General features: G+C 37.5%; 1 protein-coding gene across 1 annotated transcript in view; it reads right to left on the bottom strand.

Moving 5' to 3' along the window:
* PDHX (pyruvate dehydrogenase complex component X) overlaps nt 1–21,952 on the bottom strand; it is a 58,304-nt gene extending 36,352 nt beyond the window's left edge. The window contains exons 1-3 of the mRNA XM_026850571.1: nt 21,690–21,952; nt 11,970–12,053; nt 8,348–8,448 (exon numbers count right to left, since the gene is read on the bottom strand). Of these exons, the coding sequence (XP_026706372.1) occupies nt 8,348–8,448; nt 11,970–12,053; nt 21,690–21,831 (327 nt within the window). The 5' untranslated portion in view covers nt 21,832–21,952. The remainder of the gene's footprint in view (nt 1–8,347; nt 8,449–11,969; nt 12,054–21,689) is intronic.

Here is a 21,952-nt window from a genome sequence, read left to right as displayed (position 1 = left end):
TGTTGGCATGTCTTCTCTTTCCTTTGCAAAGGCTTGCACATAGAACAGAGAACCCTTATTTATATAAGCAGTCTACATATCATAATTGACTAGACTAAGCAGCACTATAACATGCTTGTGGTGTCCAGTCCTGACCACAATTTTGGTATCAGAATGCTTTAATGGTGCTATGATAACACATGCAGAAATCCAGTAGGGATGGTTAAGCCTTCAGACACATAACACAACACTCATACTAGTTAGGCTTTGTTTATAACACACCATTATACGAGCATTTCAGTACTGTCAACTCTCACCCTTCAGAGCAAACCGTGTTTTTTTCTTGTTTCACTTAAAGACAGTTACACAGAAACTCCAGCATTCCTTATTTTCCAATGCAAATTTCCAGTCCAGATGATGCAGAGCTTATACTTCTAAAAAGTGTATGCATGTATTTTTCTTTTAGAACGTTTTTAAACACACAGCCTTTGAAGCTGAGAACTAGAGTAGACAGAGAAATTGTTATTATTTTGCTTAACTTTTCATCTCTTGGATTTTTGAGACACTTCCACATTTTCATAATTCACAATAACAGAAAACCTCTCTGCATAAATCTCAACAAACCCCAGAATCTCATATATAGAAAGAGCTGCAATAAGTAGCTTTGCAATATTTCTATTACTGTGTGTATGCATAGCCAAGAAGAGTCAAAAAGATTCTAACTTTGCTGACAAACCAACAAAGCACAGGTGAGCCATGACAGGGAGAAAAAATTGGAGGAGATTAAGTGCACAGAGGAATAAGTTCCCTCAGAGCTGTTGCCACTGTAGCAGTGCTTTAGTCACTAACACACGTATACCAAAGTAGGTTTATTTCCTACACTGTGAAGAAAGGTGAACGGAACTTAGGATGGCTTAACTCTGCAGTGGAAGTTTTATACAAAGTACTTTGAGTTCATACCAATTCTCATTTAGGTCATGAATGGAATGAGAAAATGGTAATGAATATTAAATCCAGTTCTTAAACAATCATTCATTATCTGGTTTTGGTCCAAATTGAGCTATTCAGTATTTTAGGCAAAAAAAGTATTAAGAAGCAACTCTACTAAAGAATAATCACCATTCTGAAATTACCCTTTTAGTACTTTCAATCATTTAATCTTTTACTGCATTTTACACTGAATCAGATGTGATCATTCAAAGACAGACAGAAAAGGAATATATGGTTGAGTATGTTCTACTGTTAACCTCTTCTTTCTTAAACCATATATTTACATTATACAGTCAGAAAAGCCAAGAAATGTTACAGAAGTTGAATTAAATTGCTCTAAGAAACAAAGTGTTAGTCGGTGTGTTTTATTTGACTCAGTTTTCCATACTGAACTCAGTTAAGATGGTGTAGAACTGTAGTTGGCATCAAAGAAAATAACATTGTTGCTTCATTTCTTTTAGGAAGTGAGTAAACTTCAAGCCAGATGCTGACAGCTCAGATGCATCAAACATTCTTAATTTCCCATCAACTACAGCACATCTGAAACTTTTGAGTGGCCTTTGGAAGGACAGTGTTTTCAATATGAAACGTCTCCCATCCACAAACCTAAGACATCTTAATGTTATAAACCTCACACAAACATCTACTGAACACCCAGCAGAGTGCAGAAATATCCTCAGGATACTGAAGAAAGACTACTAAGCATCATACTTGAGCTAGGAAAAAACAATCAGTTTCCAATCTTACTGCTCCCCTATCATTTCAGTTTCCAAAACATCAGGCTGGTTCTCTACTTTTTAGGAGACTGGAATAAAAGCCTGTTTGTGTATCTATTATGTACTCTAGTATTTAAACTCACCATTTCTAGATTCTAAAAAGAGGGATTAAAAGAATCTATTGGATTTGCATAATACTCTGTTCATGTTACTCCAATAAAGCTGCCTCTCTTCCCTTAATCTGAAAGACAACATAGTTATTTTCCACCTCCTATCACCTCCTTCTCAGACTCAGCTCTTGGTGTGTGATTGCTATTGGATGACATTGATATCTTGGCTAAGGCCGAGTGTCACTGCTCCATGATACTGGTCTCGTGTAGCTGCTGGAGAGTCTGGTTTTGATCTATGAAAAAACGTGTCACAACAGCAATAAAACAAAGAAATTCTGGAACGCATTTAGAATACAAGGCAGGAAACGGGAAAAACACAGCTTCCGAAATACTAATGCTACTTGTGGTAATCATGAATTACTATTAAAGAAACTTGAAAAATCAATATTGGAGTCTTCTATTCTCTTATTAATGTCTCTCTGGGAATCATTCTTTAATACTTTAGACAGAGACAATCCCCATATTTCCTCTTCACATAATCTAACAAAGCAGTACCTGTAAATGCCAAATAGGTACTTCAAATTTAAAAAAAGAAAAAAAAAGAAGAGGTTGCACATTTGTCAAGGCTATTAGATGCAAAATAATTTTCAGAAACATATAGAATTGGAGATATTTAAAATTTGTGAAAGCATTAAAAATACATCTGATGTCAGATTTTGTCCTGGGATATAAGAGATTCGATAAAACTTACTACATGTGTTGCTCCACAGTCGAACACAAAAACTGAACATCTGGGAAAAATTACTATTTAATGATGTAAATTAAAAGAAGGAAAATATTTACAAAACTCTTATTTGTTTATATAAACTAGTGTTTAAAAAGCAAGTTATCCTGAGAAGTTAAACACCAATGACAATTTCTTGTAAGCCCTGATAGACTTCCCTTGCAGTTGAGTTCCATCCTACATCATCTCTCCACCCAGTCCCCCACCTATCCTGATGCTTTCATTTTTGCAAAGGATGTTCCCTTTGCTTGTGCAAAAAAGGAAGACACTAAACAGACCATCACTCCTTAAATGCTGCCCCATAGGAAACTATTCTCCCTTTTTTTGAAAAGGATAACTGCAAATACATGCTCTTCTAAGAAAATGCAACTGTAGCAGAGATGCAACCTTATATACCAAGCCAAATAGTTTTTGCAATAGCAGCAGAAACGTGTAGAGTAGAATTTTCTCTTGCATGCTAATGGATCCAGGAACTAGTTTGTACCTATGCCCATTCTGTTGTTTCTTAAGTAGCTAGATGGCAACTAATACCAGTATGCCTGTATATAATTATGCAGTCTTCACCTCCTGTGTAGATACTCCCTAGATGGGACCTCCCTGACCCAAAAGATTGGCTTCAACAGCATTTTCTTTCAGAGTGCAATCTTAGTTCTTGAAGACTCTAGTACTACAGTAACGCTGGTTTAGTTAAGCAGAAAAGGCTCTAAGATTACAAAGAATTACTAGCTAAACATGAGTCAATATAGACATTGCTGCAAAAAAAGGAAGGGTGAGAGAATCATAGCATATTTCATTTGGGAAAAGTTTCATTAAACACTCGAAGTATTTCACTCTATAAAGAGGCTTTAGATAGAATATTTAATCTAGTTTAGAACACTGCACTTCCAAGACAAGTTATTAAAGAGAGCTTGAAGCACTATAACAGAACAACAGAGAATTTTGAAAACAATCCTTTGGAAGTTGAAGAACTCGATCTTTTTCAAATTTGCAAAAGAGAATACCTTGGAGAGAGATGTTAAGAGTCTTCCAGTGCATAAAACTATTGTGATAAATGGAACAGATATCAGCTTCAATTTCTGGCCACTGCATCAAGAAAATAAGAAAAACACTTTTGTACAATGATTTACTTTTGATGACTGAGAAAATACTTATTCCTAAATGCAAAACCAGAATGGGTGTCATAGCACGTAGAGTCTCTGTCAGCAAATAGCCTAGGTAAATTTGAGATGCTATCGGTACAGGAGGCCGCAGCAATTAATGGCTTGTCCTTTTCCAACCTACTTATCTCTAGCTCTTTGACTGCACGTTATGCTGCCAAATGTCACCCCTTTTTATCCATTCTGACCACACTCTGATCACCTCTATTCTCTTCCAGGTTTTTGCAGTTAACTAATTAAGTCAATATCCACCCGTTTTAGAACTACAAATATAGCTAAGTGTTAAGACCAAAAAATGCAGTACCTTCCAGGGAAATTTTACTAGCAACATTTGTGGTCACAACAAAATTTAGTAACTACCACCTTCAGAAACAGCATAAAGCTTCTGTGGAAAGCCAGCCCCCCAGTTTTTAATTCTTCTTCCCACTTTCTACACAAACTTAATCTGATTGTGAAATGTTTGTATTAAACACAGTGAAACAATAGAACACAGCAAACATCAAGGAAACAGACATTTAAATTTCATGCCTGTTTCATTTTTCAGACAATGGTATCTCTTCATAAATCCTTTTCAATTTTGACTGAATGCCATTAAGCTTTAAATAATCTCATTTATTAACAAGTTCATCTATATAAAGCAACATTTGCAGGGCAGCATCTGATACACTTTGTTTAGTGTCGAACTACAAAAACAGTTGCATCTTTTAGATAAAGTCCAACAGCTGCATGGAGTTAAAATAAGTATTCATGCTCAGAAGCATGATTGAAATAGAGGATATCATATTCACAAAAGGATTTAGAGTACTGGACAGAGTTAGTAAAGTTTCAGACTTCTTAATATTTATTGATCAAAAGATATGATCACATGGAGCTAAAATCGATAGAGAACAGCTTTTTTTTTTTTTTCCAGAAGAGGTACTGATCAGTTGAAATCTTTATTTAAGCTTCAAGAAATAATCACTTTATTCTTACACAACTTTGCAAACTAAAACTTGGAATACTTTTAACTTCATTTCATCCTAAACACATTGGAATTCTTATTATTTCTTCTGCATGTCAGATGCACTGCAGTCTACAAACTACTTCTAATCTGGTATTTGACCCCTATATGTTAGGAAGGGGAAAGATTCTATAGCTTAAAAGGAATCTCACATTTAATGCTGAAATCATATTTTCCAGTTATCAAGAGGTTCTGAAAACACTAACAAAATTGGTATGCAGATTGAGCTAATAACCCTTTAAACAGCTCATCCAAAACAAAAATAGCCATTTTAAGAGTTCATATTACCAGTTTAAAATGGCAAAAATATTTCTACCATAGAACATAAAGGATCTCAGTGAAAAATCAACAGTCTCTCCACGGTTCATGTTAGTTAGCGTTCAGTTAATAAAAACTTTACTTTTGTCAATTAAAGTTTCATATTAAAGGCTGGATCTCTCAGATGGGTCTTACTGCTGATGCAAGAGGGGTTTCTTTTTTTGCTGTTTTGTTTTGAGTGATGGTGGTGGTTGTAGTTTGTTTCTTTTTCTTTTTTCTCCCTTTCTATCACAAAAAGGATTTTGTTCTATACAGCTTTTCACTGGGGTTTGGATCTGTTCTAGTGGAGAATTCTGTAACTGCAATCTAAACCACCACCTCTGTTCAGCCAAGAAATTTTGCTTTCAGGTTCATTCCACTCATCTTGTTATATTTTACTTCTTAATCTCTACATTTTTCCACTCCTTTCTCTCCTAACGTACCAATTTGAACTAAACACTTTGACAAAGGGTTTCATAATCATATAGCAAAACAATTTTTCATAATTTTTTATTTTATTCAAAGTTCTTCCAATTCACCCCATTGTTTAATTATTATGGAGGGAGGGAAAAAAACAGCTGCAACACTCCACCAGCACATAAATGAGACTGTGCTGACATTTTAAAATGAGGCATTTGGGAGAGAAAAGCATAAGTAATGAAGAAACAAAATTTTAGTCCTCTCAAGCAAACCACGATGATGTAGCCTTGTGAGGGTAAGGAACACAGACTATAATTTATGTATGTTCTTTTCTTTCAAATGAGGCATAGACCAGACTATAAGCACCATGAAAATCTGGAAAATGTGGTTTGCAACAAAAAGTTATTACAGCTTTATTAATGGCTTCCACACACAGGAACAGCAGAAGACTGTTACTGTATTACTGGAAAGTCAAACATTCAATCAGTACTGTATAGTTCTGTATAGGCATCATTTAGTCTCATGCTCACTTCTATTTCTTCCATTTTGTATGAAGCTACATCAACATTGTACAAAAGATGGGAGTTTCGTCTCTAGGACATTTTCATCATTTTTTGCAGCCTTTCATTTATGGTTGGTGGATTTTTTTATGACAGAAAACATATATAAGGAATGGGGCAAAGAACTAAAAGGGAAATATCAAAGACAACTGAATCTTGTCCAGGAAAACTGAAATCTAGTGCTTTCTATTACTGAGTTCCCACACAATATAGGGCAAGGCATTTAAAACCAGACTTTTCATATGAACATTAATGGCACATTCTTTGTACCCTGAATGCAGGAGTTGAAATTCTTAGGTACAAGTTGCTTGCTCCTGAAGCTACAACAGAATTTAAGTAGAAAACCCAACTAAGAAAAAAAGCACTATTTGTTCACTGTAAGGTGGTAAAAGCATGGCACCAAACAGCTGCATAGTCATGCATCCCCTCTGCACCAAATCATGCTGGACTGTACCTAAGCAAAGGCAAATATCCACGCCTAGTGCACAGTGCTCATTTCACACCGGGTTCAACAGCACTTTGTCAACGCAATGGGTTGGCCAAGCAACTGAGCTATATGCAAGGGTAAGGAGCCAGAGAAAGGCAAATACCACAATGCTGGAAACCCAAGTTATTAAGCAATGCTTCAAGACACTAAGGATCCTTTGACAGAAAGAATACAAGCTAAACTAATAGTCCTGGGACAACCACACCTGACATACTGTGTACCAAGACAGCCAAAGCGTCTGTCAAACGCTCTAGGAGTTAAGACAGAATAATAGTATTAATACTCATTTTAACACATCTGCCACCAAAAAAAGCTAAGAAGCTGCACAGTGGTTCAAGTAGATTTCTTCAGTATTCTACGGTTCAAACATTACAAATGTTTCATAACTTTTCTTGGAGATGCCAGCTAATAGGTAGGATGTTTAAGTGTAGTAAGACACTATATATCAGTATATGCATTAAACGTGATAAATACTATGCTGCAGAACCTTGTTTCCCCATTTAGCTGCCTGTAAGTAGATTTTCTACAATTTTAATTGAGCAAGTTTTTTCACCTTAACCGAACTGCTAATTCACTGTAAATTCAAATTTAAGATTATCCATGTTTATCCACCCAATTTTTAAAAGGGAAAAAAAATTATATCACTGTTCTTGTTGGAAGTGCTAGAGGCTAGCTGACAGTTTAAGCCTTCACAGGATAAATTAGAGAACTCCACAGATCTGAATACTGTTTGGGGAAAATTTTAGAAAAAGTGGTTAACACTGAGAGGGAGGGAAAAAACCTTTCCCTTTCATATACATAATTAATAACAACTCTTATTCCCCACCCTAAAGATAAGAAAGGCTAAAACACATTTGCCATTATACATATTCAACGGACAAGAAAAATCTAGTCTTCTTAAGTTAAAAGCATCAAATGTGAGCTTTCAGAAAATGTCGTATTTACTTTCACACAGAAGTGGTAACAGAAGGCCTCAGAATTACAGCCCCACCCTTCTAAATTCTGGTAAGAATTAACATCAGGTCATCTTGAAATAGGAAACAATTTTCCAAAACATTAGAAAAGAGAAAAGAAAGGAAAAGATACAGAATTTGACCTTTTTTTTTTTTAGAATACAGTAAGTAAACAACAGCACAGGACTTGTAAGCAGACCTTAAGCAATGCAGCGTTAGAACCAAGTCCTTCATTCTTGTCTCTGTAGTCCAGCTGTTATTGCTTCCATCTTGGTACAGAACAGGATTTGAAGCCAAACATAAACAAGGAACCCAAACAAACTGAGCATTATCTCTGTTATACATGCACATACAAATAAATACTCGAAAATAATGCTCAGAGATGATGCTTCATTCCAGTTCTCATTCTTTATGTCATGCCTAATCAATTTAATTTTAAGAATACAGGAAATTAATTATTTTAAAGAACTGTCCTCTGGGTCAGCCCATTTTGTATAATGCTCTATCTTCAACGGCCAGCACAAGATATTCTAGCATAGGGATTGCAATTCCTAGGTAATGTACCATCCAAAATTCCATATTCCAACTAATTTATTGTAACTTGTCTTTCTAGAACCCAGAGTAAGAGATGTCATAAACTGCAATATTTCATGGACATAATTCATCAGGTGCAAAACATACAAAACAACATAATTCTATCAGGTTAACAGAAAATCCAGTAAACATATACAGAATCATGTACCTAGTGAGAAATTATTTCTCACTAGGAATGCAAATGAGTGCATTATTCTGAAACCTGAGAAGGAAATTTAGCTATCTAAACTAGTTTTGAAGCAATATGCTAAACAATAGCATGAAGTGACATCATCCTACTCAGAAAGGCAGAATCCCTACCATTATTTTAGCCAATATGCCATCATCACTGGATTCCATGGTAATCACCGCTTTGTCTGTTTCAATTTCACATAATGCATCTCCAGCATTCACTGTTTCACCTGCAAAATACAACAGAACTTCAGGATACTTAGCCTAAACTTCCTTTCAGATCTATTTAACCATGCAATACTAGAGCATGAACAGTTTATAACAGAAGTCAAAATTACAAGCTCTATACCAGTGTTTTAATTCCATTGGATTATTAATTCAAGTAGCCCATAGATCAGATCGTTAGACAAGTACTTCATAGATGTTAAGAAATCAAATTGTTGGGCAAATTCTGTAACCTACAGTGACAAAATAGGCAAGCAGAAAGGAGCTTAACTCCATATCTTAATGATACTCTTCTCCCAACCTGCAATCGGACTATAAGCATTCTGCACCATTAGAAAGAAATCTCAGTGCTAAGCAACCTACAGCAGGAACTCCAACAGTGCAAGCTCACCAATGCAAATACCTCCACCCACGTGTGTGCCACACAACATATCGCTTAACTCGTGTACATGAGGCTCTTCACAGAAAGCTAAGGATTCCCTCGCACAGGGCAGGAGAGAGGAAAAGTCTTCAGAGAACTGGGCAAACCACTTTTCCTCTACTTTTCATTTTCCTTTCACTGATGCAACCAAGAACTGGTCATAAGTTTGGAAGGCAATTGATTAAATGCTATTTTATGAAGAATATTTCATAGAAGCATTTAAAAACCTCACGTTTCAGTACCAAAGTGTTGCAGAAAGGATCATAGTTATTTTCATTAGATTGCAAAATCTGTAATAGCTCCTAATCAATGCCCATTTTGATGTCAATGAGCTTTCCCAATAGAGAGGATTGGAATGAACCCTTTTGTAGAGCATATCTCTGCTCTTAAACTCTCTACTGAGAGAGCAATACTGCAGTATCTCTCCAAGATTATACATAATGCTCCTGAAAAATTTTGGGTAGGGTTTGTTTGGGTTTTTTTTAAATGATTAAGTTCTTACAGCTAGGCTGAATGATTAGGATCTCTACTGAAGCTCAGTTTCTCTCTAGGAGATCACATCCAGTTGGCATTCAACAGCCTACAGGACTTTCTCAATCACTGACAAGTATCCAAATCACAAGATACAAACTGCATTCCTTGATGTACTCTTTGCAAATCAAATCAAAGTTGACTGAGCACAGAGACTGAAGTCCCCGGAGGTAATGTCTCAGAAGGCAGCAGAGTTACACTGCACAAAGAAATTGCTAGCACTGTTGCCCATTCTGTTTCCTGCCCACAATAAAAAAAAAAGATTTTGGTCTCCTGGGCTGTCAATCTATCATCTTTCATCAACATTAAATTCATATATAATAAGCACAAGATTTTAGAAACAGAGTTTTATTTTTACAAGAACAACTTTATTAGCTGCAGGAATCAATATGACACTGAATTAGCAATGAGACAGAAATAGTAAAGCTGTCAGTTAAATTCAGCATCTTTCCTTCTTGGTACTGAAGTCATTAATTCATCCTGCAAAACCATAAAATGAAAACATTTGGTATTTACACAAAGAACAGAAAAATTATCAAGAGTATTCTACTGACCCCTGCTGGTCATACACTGGGAAAAACATTTCATATGCAATCATCAGCTTTCTTCTGTCAATTGCCTTAAAAATATTTATTTTCTTGGATGTGAGATTATCATTTATATTCAGCAATGCCACTCATTTAGATGGCCAACTCATTGGAGGATTATGTAGTTATGAGCATTCCTTGCAGACAGAAAGAGTATAATCATTAAATCACTTTTTTTCTTCAAAATTTATTTTCACTTTTCTTAATGTTGTCATTATGTTTATTTTCCATACTGTCAAAGGAAAAAAAAAATACCCATAGGAACTAATTATGGTCTCAGATGTACCAAATAACACAATATACTGTACTCAGTTTTGATTGTTTTCTAGACAGAAAGTAGAGCAATAAAAATCTTAAAATAGTTTTCTCTCAAAGTCCAACCATCAATTAAGATTTGATTTTAATTTAATTCGAAGAGGTGTGGAGCTTTTTTCTTCCTTCACTGTTGGGGTGGAAGTGTAGTGGAAAAATTGAAAAAAAAAAAAACCAAAAACCACTGTATAGCTGTTGTGTCCTAAGACTTTTCTGAGGAAAATTCATTCATTTGTGTTGTGGAGCAAACTGGAATATACTTCAATTCCTAGCATGCTCTCTTCTTTGTTTTCTCTAGCAATTTTGAATGCTATATTTATTGTAAAACATACTACTGTTGATTTTTAATGTCTTACAGTTATTGACAATGAATGACTAGAAAAAGGACTTTAGATCACTCCTTTCTGCATAATCTTGGTCTCGATACTTCATTAACTGAAGCTTCAAGCACACTGGTACGATTTACTTTTTACAGACATGGATTGTCACATTATTCCTAGTAAATTCTGAAGAAATTCTTACTAAAATTTTACAAGCAAAAGGTCATGTCCACTACTAGAGCAACAAGCTGCCTTCCGGCCACCTCTCAAAATGTATTCAAAATGTATAAAAGCAAAGTACTCCAGTAACGGAGGCTGTATCAACACTTTGGTAAGCCAAAGGAAATGGCTTATCTAGGCAGAATAGTCACCACACAAATTTAGCTCACCATATTGTGTCTGTCAAAGATAATAAGCATTAAGCATTTTCTTTTTTCCATATATGTTAATCTCTTCAGGACATTTAAAAATGTCTGAGAACAAGATATACTCCTACAATCATCTAGAATTCTGCAATGCATCCTATACCAGTGGACAACCACAACAAAACTACAGTCAAAATCCAGTTTTAATATTAAATTGAAGAGGGGAAATGGTAGGAGGAGAGTGGAGAAAGGTGTCCTGACAGAACAGGGACTGCCGATTCTTCTTCAGATCATTTTGCGTTTACATACAACCTATGTGAAAACAAAACATACATTCAAACTATTTATCTAGTTGCTGCTACATATTTTAACAGAAGTACATTACTTTTCAGTTGTCAGAGAACCTAAGATAACCAAGGTTGTTAAGGCGTTTTTGGAGGAATAGTTTGGGTTTTTGCTTGGGTTGTGGGTTGTTTTTTTCCAAGAGATTTCCCCATTTGGAATTTGGGTTATGAAAGTAATTTAAATTTTTCTATCAGTTTTAATTGCAGACTATAATTTAGATATTAAAAAATTCCCTGAATACCAACTATAAAAATGCAGTATCTTTCGTGTTATTTCATAATGCAGTGAAGTAATGAAAGAGTCCCTCCCCAAAGTCAAAGGCTCTCAAGACTTCCAAAGTTACTGATTAGCATGACAATACTGGGAATTAAAAATAACACACACACACACACTCTCACACCCTGGAAGAGCCTTATGAAATTTTTCAAAAATATGATCAATGCAACCTTTTGGAAGACAACTAAAGGAAAAACGTTTCCAGCACCAACAATTTCAAAGCAGGTATCATTCAAGAAGACAACATCCATATATGAAACATTTTGCTTCAAAATATTAAGGTACAACGAGAAAGATCTTACTCTTACAGAATAGATTTATATAACTGAAGAATTACAACAAATGTGGCCATAGAAAATGCTATTTTACCTTCCTTTTTTAACCATTTTACGATGTTTCCTTCTTCCATTGTAGGAGAAAGTGCAGGCATGAGAACTTTAATACCAGGCGTACCTGTAAAACAAGCACATGATTATCTAGACTAAACACTTTTTCAGTATAATTATTTCTGCAGTTAACTGCTTAACACAAATTAAACTAAAAATGCAGGAATCTGAAAGACAGTTGAATAAAAGGTTCACTATGATGCTTTTTTTTAAGCTTACATACAAGCATGCACCCCAAAGAGCACCAAGAAACACAAGGCACTAAGTACAGAATCTATGTTTCACAGAGAACAAGGGCCAACTTGAGTATGAAGTCATAAATAATACAAAGTATTATGCAAATTAAACTCTGTCTTAAGTAAAAATATTATGTAGAAACTTTGGATATGATTAAGACAACTTTAGATACTCATGCTGCTTCAGCTTTCAGTGAATTTTTAATAGAAACTTTTTTCACAACCAAGACTTAATACTTTATTAAAAATACACAAACTAGTAGTTCAAGTGCCCCTCAGTTCAGCCTGACCTACTGAACAATCCTACAGTGGATGCAAGTGAAACAGGGTTATATAACTTCTGTCCAACAGAAATGTGAACAGAAAAAAAAAATAATCTACAATTTGATTAGAGCTCCAACTACACACAAACTGTCATATGTAGAATGAAAAAGTAGCTATAAAATATGAAAATACATTAGAAAAAAAAAAGCAGCAGCTAGCATGAAGCTGTGATTATTTTTTTTTTATTCACCCTTCACCCCCAAAACACCATAGATTTCAAAGCTGGGCCAGCTAATACGCCCTGCCTCTTGTGTATCAGGGGAGTATGTACTAAACCAAACCACATTTCCATTTCGAGGGGCTTTCCACACATGGCCATGCATCTGTTTAGTTCTGCCCCTGTCAAGACCTCTTTAAGCAAAACCTTGGATAAAATGCTGTGCCACAGTCTTCCATTTACTCCAGGACAGAAGTGAATGAGATAAATCTCAAAGATTTCTCCTCTCATTTCCTGCTTGCTTGACAGGAAAGGAAGTCTGAACATAAGATTTGTCAGATAGAAGCAAGCCCAGAGGAGAGAACACACACACAGACACACGCATGCACACACATTTCAGTCCTCAAGAGGTCAAAACTGCTGCAATCAGAAGAAACCGGGTGAGAGGTATTGTTATGTTCCCTGCTGATGAACCATGACTTACTAGAGGATAGTATAACTCCACTCACAAAATCCTCTTCCTAGTTATGCAGAACAATTTCCTCACAAAATTTTTCTTCCTAGTTACGCAGTATGTCAGCAATATGAATATGAATGTATGACCAGAGTACCAGCCAGGCAGGCATCTTCTCCTCTGTCCCAGACTTCTTATCCATCCTCAGGCTTCTAGTCATGGGCATGCAAGAGTGGGGAGTAAATGTGCAGAACAAATCTAGCCAATTGTTAGGATCCTTTCTGACTATTAACCAAAGGCTAAATGCTTGTATCTTGAATATGACCTCTGTCTTTATGCTGAACTGCAATATTCAGAGCACACTAAGGCAAAGCATGTAATCCCACTCCCCCAAAGTTCAAACATGAAAATAAGAAATGAGAATTCAGAGTTCTGATTTTCTAAACCAGAAGTTTCATCAGTCTTAAAAAAATCCACCACAAACACTACATCCTTTCTCCTTCCCTCTTCCTCTTTGCCACAGGCTGTGGATTTTTTTCCAGATGACAGATTAAAGTATATATTTTAAATTAATAAAGCCCCCCTGATCCTAGTACTCCAGACACTTATGATCTACGTCTTTCACTGATAAAATTTTCCAATCCTTATTTATCCTTTCTGCTGGGAAGCTATCTACTTCACAGACTGAAATTGCCTAATTTGAAGTTTCAGTAATTGAATCATGTCTCTGTTTTTAACATTCATTTTAACAGATCTCATTACAGAGATCCTTCTAATGGGTAAGTGTCTATACACAGAGACCAGATGAATTCTTAGCCTTTTCTTTCCTTTCACAAGCCAAATAAAAATATCTAAAAAGTCCAATATATTTAAGCAACCCAACAACATGACCTCTCTGGGCCCTGCATGTAGTAGACACAGCTAGCTAGCAGATGGCTTCTACTCTGACTGTCAGCTTCGTAAACCCTGACACAGGGAGAAGTGTCACTGTGCAGCAACAACCTGTGTGCCATGTAACCAGGATTCTTCTGAGGATATGATACAGCACATTCCTTGTCTTCGTAGTACACTACACCTCTTGTCATTTGATCCAGTAGTAGTATTCTGACATACAGCTGGTAATACAAGAGATACTATCTTTCTGAACTTATAAGGATAGTTATGAGGCCAAATAAATATATTTCTAGATACTAGTTTGTAAGAGTATTCCAGCACTTGACTGATTTTTGAGGTTCTTTCTCAAGCTATTATATCTGAATCTATATTCAGTTAGAGAAAGAAACAAACACATAGAAAGTACATTGCATACAATGGCAAGAATCGATTCTGCTTCATATTCCCTTTTCTCTAATATCCAGCATTAAAGCTTGCTACTGTTCCATAGGAAACACCACCACATTCCTTCCAGTTGCTGATTTGCTCAGAGTAAGCTTGAACAGTTTTAAAAAAAAAATAATAATAAAAAAAAAATCTTTCTCCCCCCCCCCCAGAATTTTGAGCTGAAAAGCATGTCACCTACAGTGAGAATGCTTCTCATCCTTATTTCGAAGTCCTTAGAACTACCATGGTTACAATCTCGGAGACAATGAAGACAAAAGTGAAACTTTTGCTAACACTGTGTAAACACACAAATATTTAAGAGAATTTAAATGTCCACCCATGTTCTGTAATTCATTAATGTTAATACATCCAATAAATCCAACCTTGTCTTTCTCATTGCTACAGGATTATGACCGAATAAAACACTACACTTGTAAAAGAACGTAGGTATTCAACCATAAATATTTCAGAGGTTAGGTAGAGTTAAAAACATTAGTTTTTCCATTGTTTCCATTATTTAATCTCTCTTCCTACACCTCTCTGGTAGATGGACCTCTAGGGAGGGACTGGGGGAGCAAAGTCCCTCCCACTGCATGAGAAGATCAGGTTCGTGATCTCCTGAAGAACCTGAACATACATAAATCTATGGGGAAACTGGCTGATGTAGTTGCCAAACCACTCTCCATGATATTCGAAGACTCGAGGCAGTCAGGTGAACACCCTGGTGACTGGAAAAATGGAAACACTGCACCCATTATAAAAAGGGTAGAAAGGAGGACTCTGGGAACTAGTGACCTGTCAGCCTCACCCCTGTGCCTGAGAAGATCATGGATCAGATCCTCCTAGAAGCTGTGCTGAGGCACACGGAGCACAGGGAGGTGATTTGAGAATGCCAGCACAGCTTCACCAAGGGCAAGTCCTGCCTGACCAACCCAGTGGCCTGTGATGGAGCGACTACATCAGTGGACAAAGGAAAAGCTACAGATGTCATCTATCTGGACTTCTGTAAGGCCTTTGACATGGTCCCCCCTCAACATCCTTCTCTCTAAATGGGAGAGAGATGGGTCTGATGGATGGAGTATTTGGTGAATAAAGAATCGGCTGGATGGTGACATCCAGGGAGCAGTGGTCAACGGCTCGATATTCAGATGGAGGCTGGTGATGAGTGGTGTCCCTCAGGGGTCTGTACTGGGCCAAGGACTGTTTAATAACTTCAGCAGTGACACCCTGTCAGTTTACAGATGACCCCAAGCTGAGTGGTGCAGATAACACACCTGAGGGACGGGATGTGCCCTTAAGAGGGACCTGGGCAGGCTGGAGAGGTGGGACCGTGCAAACCTCATGGAGTTCAACAAGGCCAAGTGCAAGGTCCTGCACATGGGTCAGGGCAATCCTGAGCACAAACACAGGCTGGGCCATGAGTGGATTGAGAGCAGCCCCGCAAAGAACTTGGGAATAGAAGTGGAAAACTGACTGTGAGCCAGCAACGTGCACTTGCAGCCCAGAAAGCCACCTGTGTGCTGGGCTGCATCCAGAGCAGTGTGGGCAGCAGGGCAAGGGGGGGGATTTTCCTGCTCTGCTCTTGTGAGACCCCACCTGCAGTGCTGTGCCCAGCTCCAGAGTCCTCAGCACAGGAAAGACATGGACCTGCTGTAGCAGGTCCAGAGGAGGCCACAAAAATAATCAGAGGGATGGAATATGTCCCCTGTGAGGACAGGCTGAGAGAGTTGGAGTTGTTTAGTCTGGAGAAGGGAAAACTCCGGGGAGACATTACTGAAGCCTTTCAATAATTAAAAAGGGCTTATAATATGGGGACAGACTTTTTAATAGGGCCTGTAGCAACAGGACAAGGGGTAATGGTTTTAAAGTACAAAAGGGTAGATTCAGACTTAGGTTTGTTTTTTGGGGTTTTTTTGTTTGGTTGGTTGGTTGGGTTTTTTTGTTTGTTTTGTTTTTTTATGATAAGGGTGGTGAGACACTGGCAGAGGTTGCCCAGAGCGGTGGTAGATGCCCCATCCCTAGAAACAGTCAAGGACAGGTTGGACAGGGCCCTGAGCATGCTGCCTGATCGAGCTGAAGATGTCACTGCTCATTGCAGGGGAGGTTGGACTAAATGAGCTTTAAAGTTCCCTTCTAACCCAAACCAGTCTAGGATTCTACATTTTTTTTTTAAATGTGAAATGGAAACATTGTCACAAACCTCTGATAACCTTAGCAGCCATCAATGATCCTGACATTTTAAAACTCACCAAGAGGAGAAAATGAGTTCTTTACTCCCCAAATTCCCCAGGATCAGGATCACGCTCCCTGAAACACTGAACTGTGGAAATGAGCCCAGCGTACACATGGTTCATGTTCCCAGAAGACTGCACGAGAAATACACATACCTGTCTCAGCCTTTCCAAGGTACTTAAATGCTTGTCAGTTTAGTATTACTCTTCACTGCAAAGCTTAAAAACGTATCCAATGTTCCTCTTAACACTGGCAATTCCCATCTGAATTACCTCCAAGGATTTTCTTTAAACAGTTTTTTCTTGCAGTCTCTCATCTTGGACCAATACACAGAAAAACAAACTCTGTTAATGTGTATTATTCTGTGAATGCCTATCTGTGTTCACCTACCAAATCATGTTCTGCCCATGATCATTTATCAAATACTACAAATTAAAGCATAAGTTCACAACTTTTTTACACTATACAGGTTCACTCAGAAAAAATATTTACAGATAACAGCATGTAGAAAATATGTTACAGGATACAAGTGGTTTTTGTTTCATTTGTCTAACTTGACAATCAGAAGTTGACAAAGTCAACTTTGACAACTGAAACCTGATTTTGAAGTCATATCCCATAAATATCTAGCACTACCCAGAACTAGTGGAGATACTTGACTGAAAAAGTAAAGGCATTCCACATTTCTAATGAGGAAAAAATACTTTTTAAATATGGTGGTTCACGTTTCACTTCAGTAAACAGTCACTTGATCCATTTCCCAGAATATGCGTATATGCCAAAGTATGGAACAAAACTGATCAACAAATTTGTGCCACTAAGATTTTTCTTTTCATGTTATGAGCAACTACCACAAGACACACAGTGCATTCTGGTCCTTTGATCAAGTTAGGATAGAAGATCCAGCAGCAAGTACACATGAAGTGTGTAAAAAAATAATAAATAAACAAACAGGGTTCAAAGCAGAATGAAGAATCCAAAAATCAAGGCACATGTCAAATCTGAACATGAGAAACTGCCATTTTCTATACTATAGTGCCTCACTGCAAGAATGGTAAATGTTACTGAGGAACAGCATTTAAACTGACCTTCCAAGGTATATGACAATGACTTTAACAGCCAATACAGTAGGCTAACAGTCTTCTCAGGCTCTTAAATATTACTAATGGTCACCCTAAAACACAACCACACCACACTGAATAAAGACACATCCCTAGATAAAAACTTTGCCAAACCTCTATTAAGTGAGAGACCAGACAAGGATTTATAATGGTAACTAAAAAAAATTTCTTTCTTTCATCCTTCTCCAGCTTTCCACCAGGTACACAGCATATTTGACTTGCAAGGTCCCAGCAACTAGTAAAGGCTTGTTATTAGTACATAGAGAAACTATTCCGGTCCCTGAAAAAGACCATTATATAGCTCAAACAAAAATTCTTTTTCAGAAAAAGCCTACAGTGTTCCGCTACTCCTGTTTGAGAAGACATGGGGAGTTGAGGGCTACTCAGCACCTTCAGCAGACAAGAGAATATAAACCCTTTTAATGAGATAACATCCTCTCCAAATTGCTGATGTAAATCTGAGTGTGAGCAAAATAGCTCGCTCTGCATCACAAAACAGAAGAACATCCCCCTTTCCGTTCTAGTTTCATGTTTTATGCTGTAAACAGAGTATTATAACTCAAATAACCTTATTTCCCTTCTGGACACTTCAATGTAATTCTACTCTCATGAATTTGCAAGTATATCTAGAACCTGTAAGAAAAACAAAGTTTTTCTATGCTCCACTTTCTTTAAAGATGCTTAACACAAGACCTTGCAATTTGTGGGTTACAAAGTTTACCACTACCTGGAAGACTGCTGACATTTTACTTCAACACATAATTACATATAAATATTATGCTATACTATGTGGTGATTTCATTCAGAAAAAAGAAATATCTGCCTGTAATATTCTGTGAATTGTCCCAGCAGACTTAAAACATATTGCAAGATGACTGCTGATATCACAGATGCTTTCCCTTAAACTGTTCAGTGAAAGTGCAACATACTGCTTAAATTACAAAATAATTTGTATATGCAAACACTTTGTTTCCCGAATGGATTCAAACAAAAAAGAATTTAACAGATATATCACAGATCTTAATTTAAAAATAAAATACCAGTTTACTTATAATTGCTAAGTGTTAGCATTTGAAATTCTGCTGTATTCTCCCACATGGGAGTTACATACATTTTTAATCTATTTTATTGTTTGTGGTAATTATAGCTGAATGCCGATTGTTACATAGCAACTAAGGTATATGGCATAAAGCTAACATGAATTATTTAGGAAATCATTGCAAACTTCTAGTCACCTGCAAGTTGTTCAGAAAAAAAACATACATAGAAACTGAATCAGCAGAGAGCTAATACGATTTATCCCTACACTGGAAACCATGTGCAGGGGTTTGGGGTTTTTCCCCCTCCCCTCCCAACTTCTATACTCACCAGCAAAACTTAGTCTACTTCTAGACTGCTTTTGCTGGCATATCAAAGAAAGAAAAATATTCCTGACACTCTATGAGAAACTTGCAGACAGAGGACTTGAGAGAACTTTTTTTAGAGATGTGTTATCTCAAGTAATTTTTAAATTGGGCTATCTAGGGAAGAACTTTATCTTTAGAAATAATGTTGATAACATGGAAAGCCATGGCAGCAAAAAAAGTGAGGAAAATATACCAACAAGTTGCTTTACTTATATTACTTTACTTTGCACAGAACTTTTTTCCTCCTCACTTATATGCAGCATTATACAACAAAATTCTGATAGTTACAGCATCCATTACACTAATGTACAAGAAGATTTCAGCAGACTTGGCAATTCTGTGGCACTGATTTTTAAAACCCAATTTCTAATTACTTTCAATTGTCTGGAGGTCAGATGCAGTCAAGTCCACTGAAATACTTCCAAGACAACTCATTTATTAACATTACTTGGATGCTTTAAAGTAATTTCATAGCTATAAAATCAAAGTGCTTTTTAAACAAGAAAAGCATTTCTTCTCTCTACCTCGTATCACAAATCTTAATTTTGCAAGGTGGGGCAACCATTGCATTTTGAATGGGGTCAATTCAGGGAAAAAGTTTTAAGCCATGCATGACTGCCTGTTGTTCCATGTTAAGTTCATGATGCAACCAAAAGGAGCTGGTCAGTCCTCTGCTCCAACTGTTCAGGTTCACACCTTTATTCATACTGGCAGTAGTTCTAAAACTCATGCAGCTGCCCAGTTACCCAGACTGGGGAATGGATTTTGCTGGAAGTTAACCTGATCACAAAACCAAAGACATTTTCAGTCAAGTTAGATTCCTGATCTGGCTCATCACAAAATAGGCAGCAGAAACCAGAATAGAATTTAAGTTAAAGCAACTGTGAAACTACAATCAAAGTACTTTTATGCAAAGAAAAGGAAAAATTTAGGTGCACTTCAGCTCCATTTTCTCCTCTCCTTTCCCATCCTACAAGCTCACCAACCTACCCATCCCCTGCGCATTCATTTAATGTTCGTGCATAGAGATGCTTACATTCAGAGTTCAGTAGTGTTGCAATTAAGAGGCCTGTTCATCAACAGATAGACAAGAACACTAGCTACAACAATGGTTTCCTTTCAAAGTTATTTTAGTCGCTTAAGTATGTCCGTAAAAAAGAAAACAACCCAGCAATCTTACAATGAACAATTCCCTTCACTAAATCCTCCCTTGTTAAATCAAAATAAAATGCTAATAGAAGGAGTCACTGCATTCATGTAGGTTAGTTTACTGTACAGGCAGTCCTTAAAGTACACAGAAAAGTAAATATTGTACTTTTTCATCATGCATATCAATTTTCTGAGTAAAAAAGGAGACTTAAAAACCTTTACATAAACAGTAGCTACTATTTTAAAGAAAATCCAATCTTAGTGACATATTTTAAGAATCAAGTTGAGTTTAGGCAGAGGTTTCTGCCTCCTTCCTTCTCCATGAAGAGATTCAGTTTAGGCTGTGTATCAAGCAGACTGAAAAGCAGGAGTTTAAGAGAAGAGCAGACCAGAAGACCTCTATAATATCCTAGTAACTACAATCTGAGAATCCCACTGACAGTGAATTTTGTATTTAAACTTACTCAACATAACACAGGTTCATTGCATCTTTTTGACCTCCTTTGATATAGAAACAGCTACAGATTGTCAAACAAAAAAAACAACCAAACAAAAAAAAGCAGTGAAACATTTCTCATCATAAAGATACAAAGTACTACAGTAGATTGCCTGGAAGGCCTGTAAACAAGAAGTCTTCAATAAGAGTAATGTAGAGGTAGCTAATCCTACACTGGACAAAGAGACAAACATATTATTTTATGATGAAGCAAATTTTATCTAATAAAAATTGAAAATAAATAACAGTTGTTTCAAGAACAGGGTTAGCCTTCCCCATATCATACACAGCAGGTTTTGCAAAGAAATATGTTTTTATATTGCAAAGCAGCAAAGACAACCAGTGCTAGAAAGAAGGGTGTACTTAGATCTAAAACACAACGATTAACAAGTCTCTAAAATACTACTGAGTTTTATTGTAAAATGCATATGTTAGCAAGAGCTTGTTTCTTCAGTAATTTTCACATCTCTCTCCAAATTCTCTCTCCTCAGCCCGTACTCTTCCTGCTGTACTTCCAGTACCTCCAGAGACCAAACCAATCCGTTTCTACAGCCTCATCCTCTCCCCAGTTGGTCGCTGCTACGAGGTTTCTCCTGCTCAGTACATCAACGACACTGCTCGGCCTTACCACCCTACACATCTACCTGGTAACACGAGGCGCTCACGCTTCCCCACCACCTTGCTCAGCCTTTAGTTCTCTCCCAGCACCCCCTACCCTCCTCCTTTCCTCGCCGCCACAGCTCCTCCACACGTATCCGCAGCAGGCCGACCGCAAAACGAAAGGTGCGGGGCCCAGACCACCACTCACCCAGCAGCTCTCGGGTCCCGTGCAGACGCCTCCAGGCTCCTCGAGCAGGGAAAGACAAGCCAGCGCCCAGGGCTGAGCCCCTGCCCAGCAGCAGCACCGCCAGCCCCTTGCCGCCACAGCCCAGCCGCCAGGGCGCCGCCATCTTGCCTCTCCTCGCGTCCCCGCCCTCCCCGGCGCCGGGGCTGCCCCTCTCACTGCCCGAGCAGAAAAAAGCGACACGCCCCTCTGCCAAGCCGCCTCAGCGCGGAGGAGCGGCTCCACCA

Source organism: Athene cunicularia (genome assembly GCF_003259725.1).
Source record: "Athene cunicularia isolate RWA chromosome 5 unlocalized genomic scaffold, athCun1 chr5_part2, whole genome shotgun sequence".
Classification (NCBI taxonomy): Eukaryota; Metazoa; Chordata; class Aves; order Strigiformes; family Strigidae; genus Athene; species Athene cunicularia.
The sequence above is the reverse complement of the archived record's forward strand: the minus strand, read 5'-3'. Positions and strand labels throughout refer to the sequence as shown.